General features: G+C 39.8%; 1 protein-coding gene across 1 annotated transcript in view; it reads right to left on the bottom strand.

The window, feature by feature from the left end:
- The window catches only part of LOC113060616 (rho GTPase-activating protein 5), a 30,848-nt gene extending 15,076 nt beyond the window's left edge, over positions 1 to 15,772 (bottom strand). The window contains 4 exon segments of the mRNA XM_026229686.1: positions 9,246 to 9,399; positions 9,717 to 10,796; positions 10,798 to 13,596; positions 15,543 to 15,772. Of these exon segments, the coding sequence (XP_026085471.1) occupies positions 9,246 to 9,399; positions 9,717 to 10,796; positions 10,798 to 13,434 (3,871 nt within the window). The 5' untranslated portion in view covers positions 13,435 to 13,596; positions 15,543 to 15,772.
- Positions 15,773 to 16,636: the final 864 nt, after the last annotated feature.

The raw sequence follows: 16,636 nt of genomic DNA, 5'->3' as shown, positions 1-16,636 counted from the left end.
TAAGTTTGTGTGCATTGGAAATCATATTTTTTAAATAAAGCCAAGGTAACACTCATTTTAAGGGTTAGTTCACCCAAAAATCTAAATTATGTCATTAACAACTTACCCTCATGTCGTTCCAAACCCGTGAGACCTCTTTTTATCTTCGGAACACAGTTTAAAGTTCCGAAGATGGTCTCACGGGTTTGGAACGACATGAGGGTGAGTTATCAGTGACATAATTTTGATTTTTGGGTGAACTATCCCTTTAACATTCAGCACACAGAGAAAATGACATGAATATGACAGTGGGCAAAGGCATAAAGTGCAGCATAATTTAAAATCACCAGTTTAAAGCACTCAATTCACACGGACCGACCGTCACAAAGAGAACACACGATCGTGCTTTGCAAGTTTGCAAGGTTTATGAAATGTAATGTCCATTAGCCATTCAAAGATTAGTCTAAATTATATAGATGCGTATTTGCTTAATGCTGACAGCAAACAAAAAAGTATTGTTGACTTTTCTATTACTTATAATATAAAAGCAATCGTTAACATACTTTTTGTAAATTAATTCCTTTGTTTAACCCTTCTATCCGATTATTAGTCAGACTTCTATCCGTATTAGAACTGTTAACGCCGACAGTAAACAAGAGAGAGAAAGTGGGAGCATGGTGCGTGCTCTCAGCAAAGTCAAAAGAAGTCACCTCGAAAACATCAGCCAAGCAGAAAAACTTAACGGCCAATGTCAATATTTGATAAAATGCCAAAAATCTGCCGATATATCGGCCATGGCAATATATCCTTCTGCCACTAGTTATTTTTAATGTGTTAACTAAGCAATAAGCACTTCATATCCTAGTGCACTACATACGTTTTCTGAAGCCAGACCGAAAATAGTCGTTATCAACTGAAAATGTTGATATTGGTTCCAGTTTTCCTTGGTTCTTTTCATAAGTTGTGATGTATGATTCATGAATGAATCATTGTGCTGAATCAGATCTATTCAATCAATCGGTTGATCCTAGGGATGTCACTTTTGAGAAGAAAAATTATATATATATAAATTAGGGCCGGGACTTTAACGCGTTAATTGAGATTAATTAATTACACAAAAAATAACGCGTTAACTAAGATTAATTAATTACAGAAAAAAAAAATCCCGCATTTTTAATAACTTATTTTTGCACCGCGGAACGTTTCTCACTGGATTTGTTTCGGCGGACCGATTATACTGAAGCACCAACTAGCGTTCGCTCCACATATCACTGCAGCAGCACATCCAGCCTCAAGTATCACCTCAACGCAAAACATATAGCAGCTAGCGTGGACTTTACACTTTATGTTGAACTATGTATTATTTTGTTGGTGCAACAGTTTATGTTGAACTCTTTATTGTTTTGGCCAAGGTTATTGAGAGTTGGACTTAGTATGTTATGGCCTCTGAAGCAACAGAGAGATGTTTTCTAATAGTCAGTGTTTCCAATGTTCTGAATGTAATTGACAGTATTGTGTTTTACTTAAAAAACTCTTTACAGAAGGTTCCAGCACCTATAAGCTACCTGAATTTCTGAAATGTACTATTTCTAAATTGTTTCTAAATATGCTATTGCTACACTTCATGGCAAAAATTGCACTGGTCTGCTAGACTTGGTTGAACAAAAATAAACAATATTTTGTTGCTTAAGCTTATGTATTCAGTCATTATTTAATGGTATACTATAAATTCATGTGAAAAAAAAATTACTTCTCACTGTTCTCGGGTCAAATATTTATATGCGATTAAAATGCGATTAATTTCGATTAATTAATTACAAAGCCTCTAATTAATTAGATTAATTTTTTTAATCGAGTCCCGGCCCTAATATAAATAAATTATCTGCACATTCTTTAAAAAAAGATTAACAAATAAAGTCACAGATGTGGAAATACAAGAAAGCAAGTAAATATTGGCAGACTTTTCATTTTTGGGAGTTGCTCAGTGATAGAGCAATGCGTTAGCAGTTCAAAAGGTTGTGGGTTCGATTCCCAGGGAACACACATACTGGTTAAAAAATGTATGGCCTAAATGCACTGTAAGTCGCTTTGGATAAAAGCCTCTGCTAAATGCATAAATGTAATTGCAGACACAATCTGCAGAAAATGCAAAATGGGGACGGAAAATGATTTTAAAAGAAATCCCTATAAGCTCTGCTATTCTTTTAGGTCAAGCAGTGGCATGTAAGGTCCTCAGCTTATGCTTTTGACATATTCGCGTAGATGTCTAGATTCCAGTCAAACAACTGTCTGAAAGTGGTTGAAAATTAAGCCCTGACATATTTAGTCATGCTGCGTTGACAGCTGCATGACTGGCATAAGTGCTTTTAAAATAAAATAAGTCCAATCTAAGTTGTGAGCACAGCAAGTTGGCTGTTATCAAAGAGGGGTGGGTTTGCGTGTGTTTAGCCCCATGAGAAATTCATGGCAGTCGAGAGGATTTAGCAGAGCCGAGTGGCCTTATCTTCTGCCTGCAGCTAAAGGCATCCCCTCACACAGTCCTAAGAACTATGTGGCATTGATTTAACTCAGAATATCTGCTCACAGCAAAGAGGCAAGTGGCACAGGTGCGCAGTGTGCTGATGGACTTACATTTAGATATGATGAAAATAGGCTAGCTGCTTGTGGAACAAATGCAAGAAGCCAGAATAAAAACAAAACCACAAAAAAAAAAAAAAATTTATTCAGGGTGAATTATCATCAAGAGCTCATTGTGAGGCCACTGCATTGAGTCTGTACTTAAAGCAGTAATGCATGCGTAATGTGTCAGGCAAATGAGCTGTGGTCAGCTCGACCGTGGACTGACCAGCATACCCAGGACATCTGTCCTTCAGCAAACAGTGATGGCATCATTCGCTCCAGCTCATCTCTAATTCATCATGAACAGATGGGATATGCTTAAAAATAGTCTTTTTTTTAATCTGCAAACTACTGAAATTGCGTAAAGAGCACAGGACAGATAGCATGTACTTTTGGGAGTAGGTGTGTTTCCCGAAAAACCAAAGTGATGGTTATTTTTAATAGTTATGTTCACTGTAAGTTGCAGTACTGCTACATTCATACTTCAAAATCTGAACCAGATAGTGTTTTTCAGCATTTTTGTTGAGTTAACTTTGACAATGAATCAACAGACTACAACACTATACTGTTTACTATGTTTTAAATTCAGTGTGTAAAACAGCACACAATGAAACTATTGAACTTTTTAAATAGTAGCATGGTATAAGTCACATGATCTCGGTTTACTTCAAAAAAGCTGCATTTACACTGCATGTCTTAATGCACAGATCAGATCTTTTGACCATATCCAATTTTTTGTCCCATCTGTTTACTTTCAATTTAAACATGACTTGTATCTGATATCTGTTTACATAATTCCCACCCAAAATGACTGTGAGTGATCGCACATGGTAGATCCTCTGGTTTTGATTGGCCGTGCAATTAAAATTATTTATATTATTCACGTTGAGTGACCATTTGGCTATTATTTGCCAGCATGGACAATGGCTGTCATGGATGTTTTGTTGCTCAAAGATTAAATTAATTTGAATGAATTAACCAGAGAGAGAGAGAGAGAGAGAAAAGAGAGAGAGAGTGTGAAGCTTGCAAACAAGTGAAAGTTATCACCTCATTGATCAGGAATATAATGTAGCTTTTAGCAGCGAAGCTGTTGTATTAATAAAATTCACGGGCCATAGGTTGAAAACCAGCTGCATTTTCTGCAGTTTAGGGCAACTAGCTCCCGCCTTTTTGCCCATTTCTGATTGTCCGGGAGAGTTGTGCGGTGATGCACTGCCAAGATAGTGACAGACCTCTCTGCCCACTTTTGGTTTCAAAACTCTCTTCAGAAACTTATGGGTGAAGTCACGGACACTACATCCATGTTTTTATACAGTCTATGGTTTACACGCGTGCATCAAATTCTGTCAGATGAGGGCAAAAAAATTGCTTTTTTTCTGCCAGTGTATATGCAGCCTAAGTGTCATTAAGTTATCTTGTGTTTGGTTCACTTTTGTGCAAAAACAAAAACAAAAAGCAGAGCAAAGCAAAAACCTTTAAGCAGTTTCCAATTAGATGTTTTAAACCAGCATGGTGAAGTGAGCATGTACAGTAGCCCAACAGATGGCCCTTGGGCACCCTGGGAGCTTAAAAAGTTATCAAAGTTCTGCTTGTAAATTCTTCAAGTACATAAGCTTCATTCTAGCTTTCTGACAAACTCCCAGAGCTTATGGCATCATCGCCCTCCCCTTCATTACATTTTCTAAGCCACTTCCTGAGTCTAGATGCACTGGCTGATGTGTGGCGACAGCCTGTCAAAGCCAAGCGCTTCTGACATCCTCTCCCCTCAAGCACGACAAGCAGTAGCAGGCCAAGGGGAATAACAGGACTTTGCATTACTGGACACTTATTACAAAGCATTCGCCAGAGACCTTGATGTGTCAAAGGAGGAAAAAGCCGGAGTCATCAAAACGTCCTGCAAGCCTCCAGCAAGGTGCATGTCTAGAGTGGGCAAAGCAACAGTCTTTATTATCAAAAAAAATATTTGATATTTAAAACTTGACTATTCTGTAGTTACATTCTGTACTAAGTTTTTTTACAGTGTCAAATGAATTAAAAAAAAAAAACTATTTAAATTGCATTATTAAATCACAAATTAAATTATTTCTTTGGTGATTTTTAAGAAACAATATCTGAAATAACTATACTAAAGTACCGTTGTAGCTAAATCTAAGATTGAGCTACTTTCTCATTTAAAATACAATGCATTATGTTGAGACCTGCAAACCGCAGAAATAGGCCATGACAATTATTCCCTACCGAGTTAAGTAATCCCTATGGCTGCACTGTATTGAAAAGCAGGGCTAAAGGGCTAAAGATTCATGAAAAGGCTGACTTCTGCTTTTTCACCGTAAAAGAGTCACTTTAAAAAGTGCATCATTGCATCAGCATCCTTGGAAATGCACAGCATCTTGCTTCTGTGACCTGTTCGCCAATGCGGATGCCCTGAAAAGCTGAGATGTACAAAGATTGCAGCCAAAGACCTAGCCTAAAACCTATAGCTGCATGTTGGCTGTCTAATTAGACAGCTCGCTGGGTTTTAAAGCACAGCCATAGACACATGCAGGCTGCAATCTACTACTAATTTCTGACTCCAGAAATACAAGGTGATGCATGTGTGAAAGGCATTTTTTGTTCTGCTATTCAAACCGCAGTACTGACAAATTCAGTGATGATCTGTCATACAATAAAAAACTGCAGTATATAGTATCATGATAATTAAATAAACTAAAACATAGACCTTGAGAGGAAACGTCAACAAGCTGTAAACTATCTTGTCACCATCCCCTGTCATAATCCATCAAGAGTTCTTTGAAAAACAATCCAACGTTGCATAACAGAGATTTTCTGTAAAGATACGTATGACCCTTTCAACCTAGCGCTGTTGCGATCATGAAATCCAAGTCAGCCGATTAATTGTTGTGTTAAAAACTCTCGCTTAACACTACGCCTTTTTCTTCATTCATCAAGCAGTTCCGCACGTCTGGCTAACAACTGGAGGCTATTCGTGCTTATGCAGGACATTTTCTACTAATCTAATACCCAGTCTGCCAAAGCTGAAACCATTCAGCTATGAGCTTCTCTGGTACATATCTTATTTCACACTTGGTAGCATCCAGTCATTGGTGAGGTAATGTATTGTTAAGCTTGCGTATGGGGCAACATCTGCGATTGATCACACGTGTGTATTGGCCAAGTCAGGTTCTTTCAACCTTGACATCTTTCATTTGGCTATATAGGCCGGCAACTGCAATTTTTGAGAATTTCCTGGAAATTCATACAGCTTGTCAAGCTTTTGCAACATTTCATACTGAATTCAAACTTGGGCCAGAAGCTTCTGCATTAGCCTTCTGCTGGGGAGCAACTGCAGCTGCCATTTTATGGACTTGGTGCCTTTAACTGCCACCGCTTCACTGCAAAGGCGGCCCATCCGTGTTATTGGGCTTTCCTTTTCCATTTGAGTTAAAACCAAAATGTGCCCAGAGGGAAGTCTTTGTGTCTGGCCATGTGACAACGATCAAATGATGCTGGCAAAGCAATGTCAATTAAACTGGAACATGGGTTGTGATGTTTCATACAAAATAAGACAGCTCCAGCTAAAACTATTTTGCAGACCTATGGGTAGCAAATAAATCATTCTAATTCAAATTCATTTATAAGCCAAAATTCTTTCAGGAAATGCTTTGTTGTACAAGTAATTATTCAACATTCCAACTCCAAATAGATGGATATCAATACTCTAAATACAATTAGTTAATATAAAAATATTTCTTGCAAATACTTTGTTATATAAATGAGTTAATATTCCAATTCCAGTTAGATCGATCTAAACAGAATAATTCTAATAATTAACATTCAAGTATTTGCAGGAATTTCTTGTTCTTTAAATAGATAATAATCTTCCAAATTTAAATATATTAAGATTCTGATTGCAATTAGTTAAACATTCGAATTTGTCTAGCAAATGCTTTGTTGTATAAACAATTAGTTAATATTCCAACACATTAGTTAGAATATTAACTATTTGGAATATTACTAAGCAACGAACTGTATTGGGAATATTTGCATGCCAATGCATTTACTGGGAACTTGTGGCCTAATTGGGGCAGTTGTGGCCTAATGGTTAGAGATTCGGACCCATAGGTCATGGGTTCACCAGGGATTCTAGGTAAGAGGAGTGAATCACCAGCACTCTCTTCCACCCTCAATACCACGACTGAGGTGAGATCCTTGAGCAAGGCACCGAACCCCCAAATGTTCCCAGGGCAGCACAGCAAAAATGGGTGTTCACAATGCAGGTGTGTGTTTGTTTGTTCACTACTCACTGCTGTGAGTGTGCACCTGGATGGGTTAAATGCAGAGCACAAATTCCAAGTTTGGGACCCCATACGTCATATCACTTCACGGAATGTTACAACATTTACACTGCATATTTCCAGGAAATGCTTTGTTGTATCAATAATTAGCTAATGTTCCAACTGTACTGCACAACCATTTTAAACAACTCAAACATGCAAAATTAAACAAGAAACGACTGTCTGCAAATTACCTCCTTTCCACAGAGCTGTTTAAAGCACCACTGCACCGTGGAACATCACGTCAACTAAAATGCACCTAATTTGCAACCTATTTGTTGCAACATTTCCAAAACTGGCATAAAATTCCTTCATTTGGATAGAAGCATGTCACTGTAAAATACAAAGATTGCACACAGTGGTCAGCTCATTTAACCACTCACATGGCATTATAAATGTGATAGTCCTATTCAAGGTTTGGAAATATTTTCTGGGAACTGATGCAACGATTTTTTTCTGATCATACTTTCTCAGTGTTTGTTAAGTTTATGGTTTATTTCATAGTTTAAGTCTCAAAAAAATATCTAAACATCCATAACGTTTCACACAGAAGGGGTTTTTACTGCAATGGCCTGCAAGGAGAAAATGACAATGGGGGTACTCTTCTGATGGATAAATGAAGCATCCAGGCCTAAATGAGCCATGAAAGTCAATTAGGAAACATCCATAAAGTCCATTTTCTCTGTACAGTTTTTAACGCCACAGGGTCTTGGTTTTCAGAATGGACGGGCAGCGAGAAATAAAGGACCGTGTGTGTGTACACACCATGTTTGGAGGAGTGAATTGTTGAACTACTTGTTCTTGACCACAGAGAAAAAGGCAGTCCAGTATTATCATTTCCTCTGGGTTTCACAACGCAGTACAGAGCGACATAGAGGGGCATAAATGGGAGGGAATGAGCATTTGGCTTGGGGGGCAGGGTGTTTGATGAACCTTTTCATCTGCACAGCTCTTTGAGGCAAGCTGCTTTCAAAAAGCTCTTAAACAGAGCCCTGTGATGCTCAGACGCAGCCATGGGCACATTGTGCCATCTCGTCCTGTTCAACAGGAACCAAGAAAAAGCCCAGATTCACCCAAGGTCAATACATTGGCTTGATTTTAAAGAGATAGTACAAATATAATTAATACTAATACTGACTACTAATATTGAATCTTAATAATCTACTTTATGTTTTTACTATTGTTTTTATGTAGCGGTATTGGTCAATATAGGACATTTATTATCATGCCTCCCCATAAATTACACCTAATTGATAAATGATTCCCCATGGTCTACAAACCTGCATGTCACAAACAGAATCTAGCCACCTACCAACAAAATCAATCGTCATGCACATTAACTTAGGACACAGTACTATATGAGATCTTCACGTGAGATCAGCAGAAAAAAAAGTGTTTCGGATCATCACATATTGGCTTCATGCGTGTATGGCCACACATACACAAAGCAGAACCAGTTCAACCAGCAAATTGGCCTAGTATTATGCTCACCACAGACACTTTGCCCACTTCCACTACACACCATGAAAACCACAAACTGCAGCTTAATAATTTCCTTAAGAAACCACACCAGTGCATGTCATCCATGCATGAGTTTCACTGTTCTACAGTCACAACCAACCTGAATGGCGGTATGTGGGTGTCACCAACTCACTAATGAATCCTCAAGCTATATTACGGGTCCGCTGAGCTTATTGACAGCCATGTTAGTCAGAATTTCCATTGAACACAGTTACAGAACAAGCTACTGAAGGGCATGTTGTAACCAAACAAACAGGCACAGTTAAAGGGCCTCTATCACTGCTTCATGCATATGAAGTGGACTTTGTTTGAGTCCAAATATGGTCAGCATGTCCTGAAACTATGTTAACCCACCCAGTGGCTACGATATGCGACGGGCCTCAGTGTTTACACAGCACTTGCAGAGTCCATGAAAATGCAAACCAAAATCTAACTGAACAAAGTGCTCACAGAGTAATGGATTTCATTCATTTACTTATTGATGGTATTTGAACCGCATGCTGACTTTCCTGTGCTTTAACATATGGGTGTCAGACTCACAAAATAAGCAATGTGAAATGCACAAATGTACAATTTCCAGTAAAGTATCTCAGGACCAGGAAAGACAAATTGTTTCCAAACGCTGCTAAAACTGCAACCTACTAAATGAAAAAGGGCAAGAACAAAAACAACGAACATAAATTCGTTTATGCTAGTAAACTCACAGAAGAATGATTTAATGGTCAAACAGCCTCTAACCGGAGAGCTGAGATAAGTGGTACCACATCAGCTTTATGAAACCAGGAAACTTACCTGTGCTTTCAATGTAGTCAACACACTTCTCAATGAACAAAGGTATGGGCCTATCAGGCGTGACCAAGTTCTGAAGAGGCACCCCAAAATAGTTGCTTTCCCAATTTCTTCGAGTTGGTGGGTACAATGACTTTGTGGTCTTTGTTGACTTTGCCTGTTAAAAAAAAAAAAATGACATTACATATTATGATTACCACAATGCTGATGACAATCACATTTAATTCTGTCTGCTGCAATTATTAGCTTATGCTTCTAAGAAACAATAGAAAACCTTGTGGACATCCTTTTAAGGGATGCACAGATACTAAAATTCTGGCCAACAAAATTTTTTAATTGTATACTATCTTGTCTAAATAAATAAAAAATAAAATAAAAATAAAAACTGAATTTAGTATTAAAAATGAATATTCATTTTGAGATTTGCTAAACTAACTGTAGACTTTCCTAGGTAACTTAAAAGTAGTAACTTACCTTTTTGGGTTCCTTTGTCTTTGGTTGTTTCTTCTTCTTCATTTTCTTATCATCCTGCTCTGGGTCCGATAAGATGGCTGGATTGTCTATCCCTCCTTTCCAAGGATCCACTGGTGAGAGAAGCGGATCTTCTTCACTTCCTCGGTTGCCCCTTCCTTTCTTCTTCTTCTGCGTCGCGGGCCCCGACTCATCATCACTGACATCCGAGTGCACTCGTCTATGATAAGCTTTAGTCTTGCTGAAGAGGATCTTGGAACGATGTTTGTACTTAGAAGACCTTCTGCCACCCTGAGACTTAGACATGGAGTCAAAGCCATTCTCCTCATCCCCGTGCAAAGCGAGTCCGCCAAAAGAATTGCGGATCCTGCCAGATCTGCTGTGTGCATCTTCCGGTACAGCATAGATGTCATCACTGAAGCCTTTTGATTTGAGAAGAGTGTCGGCCGGCTCTGCATAGTTATCAGATGCTTCAAGGTCATCGCCATGTCCCAACATTGGACCTCGTGTCCACCTGGTGGTCCTCATTCCAGCTTCAATGGTCCTCAGAAGGTTGGGGTCCAGCTTCTTTACATTGGGTTTAGGTGGCACATTGGGCTTGGGTTTTACAGGGGGAGGCACTTTGTGGTTACGCTCATGATCACCAACAGGTGTGCTGTGAACTGGGTACTCATTCCCTTCTAGGTCGATTCTATACCTCCGTTCACTAGGATTGGGCAGCAGCTGCACATCATCACCTATCGGGCTGTAAGGTGGGGGCCCCTCCCCATCATCCTCAGAGTCAGGGTAATATGGGTAGGCAGGCGAATGGCTATGAGGTGATTGCGGGAAGACGTCTTCACTGGTGCCCATTCCGTCCCTGCTGTTGTCGAACATGAAGAAGCTTTCAATGTTGTTCTTCTTCTCGAGGACCTCATTGAAAAATGGTGTGAACACTTCTGTCTGTCTGTGATACTGGGACAAGGAATAGAGAGCAGTAAACTTAGCCGTAATTTCCGTGGCAATGTGCTCCCCTTCAGTCATCAGCTCTTTTATTGCCTCGTTCTCAAAGAAGTCTGCCTGGCTGTCCGTAATTGCCACCAGTTTGAACTGGAATGACATCCTGGACTTCGGCCAGGAATGCCCTCAGCATAGCCATGGAAGACTTTCGTTTTGCTGAGTAAATAAGAATGTACCCATGCACCAATTCATCCTTTCTGATTCCAATGGAGGAGTGGTAGGAGATCACAGTAACCTGTATGCGTCTGCGGCGGTCGCCGATGATTTTGTCAAGGATCAAGGTGTTGCACTGCCCGGGCTGTCCGGCGCTGCAGTAATGGGAGTCCAAGAATGGTGAGAGAATGAGATCCACGCTGAACGGATCTCCACACATGGCACACATGACTATCCGCAAATCTGTCTCAGACAGATCCTTAATGGAGGGCATGGGGCTCATCATGTCAAAATTGTGCTTCAATCCCTCCAACACTGCTCTGAGGGCTTGTTTTATCTGAGACTCATGAAACTTCCTGGGAAAAGTACCGGAGGCTATGTCTACAAAAGTACACTGTAGTTTATTTGCAAGCTGTTGGCCCTGATGCCTCAAAATAGGCATGTTTTTGCAAACGCTATCGCGCTGATTTGCTAGAATGAGTATGAATGGCATTGGCTGGCTATACCTATCCCTTCTGCTCTGGGCAATCTCAGCTCGGATCCGGCTTACACGGTCACCGATGTAATTAAGCGACTCTATAGAGCTGAAGACACAAAAGAACCCATGGGGCTTGAAATTTGATATCCAGGAATGGTTTAAAAGCATGCCGGAATTGACATCCACAGGCAAAAGGTCTAATTCATAGATTTTCCCATCAAGGGTGTATTCATCATCAGTAGACTGAGCTCGGATTTCATTCGCGAGCTCCTGCGCCAATCCTTCTCTGCCCACGAGACACAAGTTAACCTTATCAATGTTGGCACTGTTGTAGTAGATATTTGAGCGGCCGTGATCCAGCTGAACTAACCTGTTGGCGAGGACTTGCTCAACTTTGAGATCGATGCAGGCCGTGCCGCTGAGGCACGTTTCCTTCGTGGGGTGATAGACAAACCCAATGTGTTTCAGTAAAAGTGACTCCCTGTCAGTGGCAAGTTTCTGGAGAGCTCTGTATCTAGGTTCCTCGTTAAGTACGGCATGAATCTCACTCATCTTGTCACAGCTCGGGGTCGCGTTCAAATCGAGGTCATAGAACAGCTCTGCATGCTCAAAAAGCATTTCCTGAAACTCCTCTTTGGCCCTTTCAACTATTTCCTGCTGATGCCGACTGTAAACATCCCTGCGATCTGATTCGGTGATGTACTTGTACGCCTCGTCCTCCATGACAAAGCACATGACCTCTTCCCACGGTTGACCGGGGCTAATGAAATGCACTCGCTCCAGCGTCTTTTTGAATTTCTCCTTCATCTCCAAACGCCTCTTCTCAGATATCAAATGCTGTACATGGTTTTGATAAATCCTCTCTCCTTCCATTGTTTTGAGGATATCGAAGGGCACTCTTCTGTCTTCGGTTTTATCGAGGTGGTCTGTCTCATACCACGGCGTTTGTTCTAACTCAATGAAATAGTATTGAAACTCAGGCCTGCTCTTCATAAGGCTCTGAGCCTCAGTCCAACTCAGTGTCTCAATTTCCTCCAGGTTGTTCAGCAACTTATTAAGAATTTTTGGCAGACTATTAAGATATTCCTCACGCCGCCTCTTGATATGCTCTTGTCTCAGCTGTTCTATGTGCTTCGAAAGGGTGTTTCTAGCCTTTTTGGTTCCTTCTAAGTTGATGTACTCTTCATAGTCTGGGTGGCTTTTCAACTTATTGCTCACAATTTTCCAGTTTGTGTGATAATCACGAACAGTTTGAACGATGAGCTTTTCAAACTTGTCTGAAACTGAAGCTACTAATTGTCTCTGGGATTTGTACGCTTCCAAATAAGAGATGATTTTGGGTTTTCCTCTGGTTTTGTCCATCTGCTGTATCAGAGCATTGAAACAGAGTTCCACGTTCACAGACACTCGAGCTGATGTTTCCACCAACATGAGATTCTTTTTACCTGTAACGAACGTCTGCACCTCCCTCAGGTATTGCTCGACACATTCGTCACATTTTGTTGCTGCGATGATTATGGGTTTTTTCGCCTTGGAAATTTGAGAATAGAGGCTGTGGACAAATTTCATCTGGTCGTCGAATTTCCTATTGCATCCTTTGCTTACATCTAAACACAACACAAAGCCATCGATGTTGAGCTTGCCATCTGGCATCTGCTTCTGATCAAAATCCTGTTCCAACCCAAGCTGGTCTGTGCAAATGTACATCAGCTTCTCAGCAGACTGAATCTTCGTATTTGCAGCCCGTTTCGTGTAAGGCTGCAGGTTTGTGCTCCGATGAGGCAAGAAGGTTTGGTCATCAATGAACTCCGTCTGCTCAATGACTTGGATTCGACACTCGAGGCCATCATCCCCTCGATGGAACACTTCACCCCAGTATAAGAAATGGTCGTTATTCACCACGCGCCCTCCGAAGTCAATGGTGCTCAACACAGAAGTGTGCTCTGAGTAATAGCAGTCTGCACTGGGGTGCACATATCTGTTGCATAGGCAGGATTTACCTACGCCGCAGTTGCCCTTCTCTTTCTCAGTGCCTGAGAGTCCGACGACACTGATAGCGTATGTCGGACGGGGCTCCTTATTCTTGGCCATTATACTGCCCCTCTCATTGCTTTTTATGATAAGCAAAGTATGCTGGCACGAACTTCCATTTGCTAGTGCAGGTGCATTTACATTTCTCACTTTGCATGAGCCGATGTAGCTTCAATCTTGATCATCTGTCCCAGATGACTGTTCTTTCCTCTCATCACTTTCCTGCAACATAAAAATATAAAATTAGTCAACAATAACAAACTATAAAGTTTACAGTAGCCAAACTATTATTAATCATTCGGAATTGAATGAAATCTGATTACAAAACAGGCGGAAATCACAATTCAAAACAAACAAGAACATAAATATGACGATTCACAATAAGCAACATAACTGTATGCATCATTGCGGATATCTAAAACTTCAAGTTTGACAGTAATGTTTATAATGATAAAATTACTGCCGATGCATTTTATGTTTTTAAAATTTAAAACTGCTCAGGGTACAAATCTATCCCAATATTTAACAATGATCCACATCTGACACATCGTTGATCATAATATAAGTAGGAATACTGACACTGTGACAAGCTCATTTGCAGTTACATACATTTACAGCATGTACTACAGTGTTTTTAGAAAATATGCAGGCTATGCTTGTCCTCAGCAGTGATAAGATCTGTAAGAACAAATAAATGCATCTGTCAGAAGAAATAAGTCAGCAAATCAGCTACTTTATGCTAAAGAGTATTCTGTTCAATGATAAACACAAAACAACTGCAAGAAATTATTTTATAACTGCAATTCAATTCAGCATTGCCACTGACAGCATTACTAGAACCACTTTTAAATAGGCCTTTACTGTACTCAACATTCGGCAGTGTAAAGCCTGAGAAAAATGTAAATCCTACTATTTAAAAGATTCACATTTGTCATTGTTTACTCATCCTGTTCCAAACCTGTATGCCTTACTTTCTTTGGTAGAACACAAAAGACGACAGCCTTAGTCACTTATTGCATCTGTTGAATTTCACATAATGAAACTAAGTGATAACTGAAGCTGCCATTCTTTGTTCCACAGAAGAAAAAGAAGAGTCATTTATTATTAACGTATAAGGATTTTTAAAAGACATTTATATTCACACCGACTTGTTTTCAAGCCATTTTCTGAACCAGTTAGACCGATTCATTTAAAAGAACCGACTCCAAAGAACAACCAGCTCACGAATCGTCTCACTCCACACAATATCAATACCTAATCGATCAAATATCGCCAAACTCAACATAACCAGAAGAACCAGAAGAATCCATATTCCCTTTAAAAATGTTTATGACTTTTAAGATTACCTTGTTATTTTAGGGTCTATAAAACACTTTTTAACTTGCTCAGTCTCTGATATTTACAGTTCTTCCATGACTGTGGGAACTGATGACAGAAATTTCATTTTGGCCGAAATATCGCTTAACCCTGAGAATGTCATAAATAACGACCACATTTATGGGGCATCATTGAAAGTACCTCACGGAAACACAGCACATGAGTGTCGAGACGCGTTTCTTCAGGACGGAGGGCTGTGAGGATGTGAAGCAGACAGAAGCATCTGCTGAAGGTGAGAGCGCGAGCAGAAGCGCTATTGTTACAGCAGTCGACGATTCCCACAACTAGTCGAGTGAATGAGCCGCAACGATTGCTATGACAACAAACTGAATTTGGGTTCCACGTTGCCCAGAATTCGTGTATCATTTACGTTTCTTAGAAACACCTCAAACCCAAAGCGTCCTCTGCATTTCAGTCCCAGGAATTGAATTTCACATATGAATAGTTTTATCTGCAAATACGCAGACGCGCTTGTCGCGCTTTAAATAACACGACGATATAGATCCGTTTAGTATGTGTTTACAAGCTTATTTGTGTTAGCATCAACACGGGCCTTGGTTCTAACAAGGCATTAGATGCTTCCTTTGCTTGCTAGCTTCCCAGTTAGCCAGAGCTAGTTAAGAGTGACACCGACACAACGCACTGTACGCGATGCAGAAAAATGTGCATTTACATGAAGCTACACAACTATCTGGTAAACATGGAAACAAATTACACATTAAACCAAATTCAACAAGGCAAACGACAAAAAGCGAGCTAGAAAGTCACATACTCCGTGTGCATTCCCCTACCTAACATGGTCGCTCCCAGCTCCCGACGCCACAGACAGGAGGAGGCATTCCAACTATTTCCTTAAATTTCCACTGATAAGACGCCGAAACAAATTGCACTTTTGTCGCGTTTCCCTTGAGTGGTTGGAATAATCGGCGAAATTCCCTCAAAGTGAATGTTTGCAGTGTTTTCTAGCAGTAAGAGTGGTATGCGTGTAATCGGAGAGGCATCCCCTCCCCTCTCATTCCAGTAATGGCGACGGAGAGAGAGAGAGAGAGATAGATCCGGCTCTCACTCACTCTCTCCTCACTAACTTTTCCATTCCGCTCCCCGCGGGGGCACGACGCGCGCTCACGATGGCCTCTCAGGACCATGTAGGTTAATAATGCTTTCTGATTTTTGATATCTTAATTTGATCTATGTAATAAACTGTTAAAGAGTCATCTATTTGTAACTATATAGCTATATGTCTGTCTGTTATTAGGCTGTTTACATATTGGTAGTAGTAGCTTTTTGATTGAGATTTACCAATGGAAATTGCATTGACCTTTATATTTCGAGGTTGCAGGTAGACTTTTAAGTTGTTTAATTTATTTGGACCTTTCTCAGTATTTAGACTAATTCACATATATATTTTATTCTGATATAGTAGGCTATCTTACAATTTACAGATTATGTAGGCTATGTTTTAAAATAAATCAGTCTTTTTTTAATAGCCTGAGTGATATTTTTTATTAATGTATGAATTGAATTGTGAAATGTGTTCTATTTTACTTTATTTAAAACCAGTTGTTTTAAGTTGGAAGAAAAAGCTCCATTGTCCCGGTCTGTTTGTATGAAGGCTCAGTTGCTATTTCAATAAGGCAGAAAAAAAAACATAGATTAGGAAGGCTGGTCTTATCCTGTTTGCACCATTTTTATCTATTCTTATGGATGTATTTGGCACAAGGTCTAAAGTAAAAATGTAAAATATTTCCTGAGTCCAGAGCTTCTATCTTAAAGTAGTTAGTCATACCTTCACATTATCAATAAAACATGTAATTTAGCAAACATCTGCAGTACATTCAGTTAGATTTTTTTTTGGAAGCATTTAACATTGTTACCCATTTGAGTT

The sequence above is a fragment of the Carassius auratus genome, chromosome 42, assembly GCF_003368295.1.
Source record: "Carassius auratus strain Wakin chromosome 42, ASM336829v1, whole genome shotgun sequence".
NCBI classification, from domain to species: Eukaryota; Metazoa; Chordata; class Actinopteri; order Cypriniformes; family Cyprinidae; genus Carassius; species Carassius auratus.
This window is presented reverse-complemented; position numbering and strand designations above follow the sequence as displayed.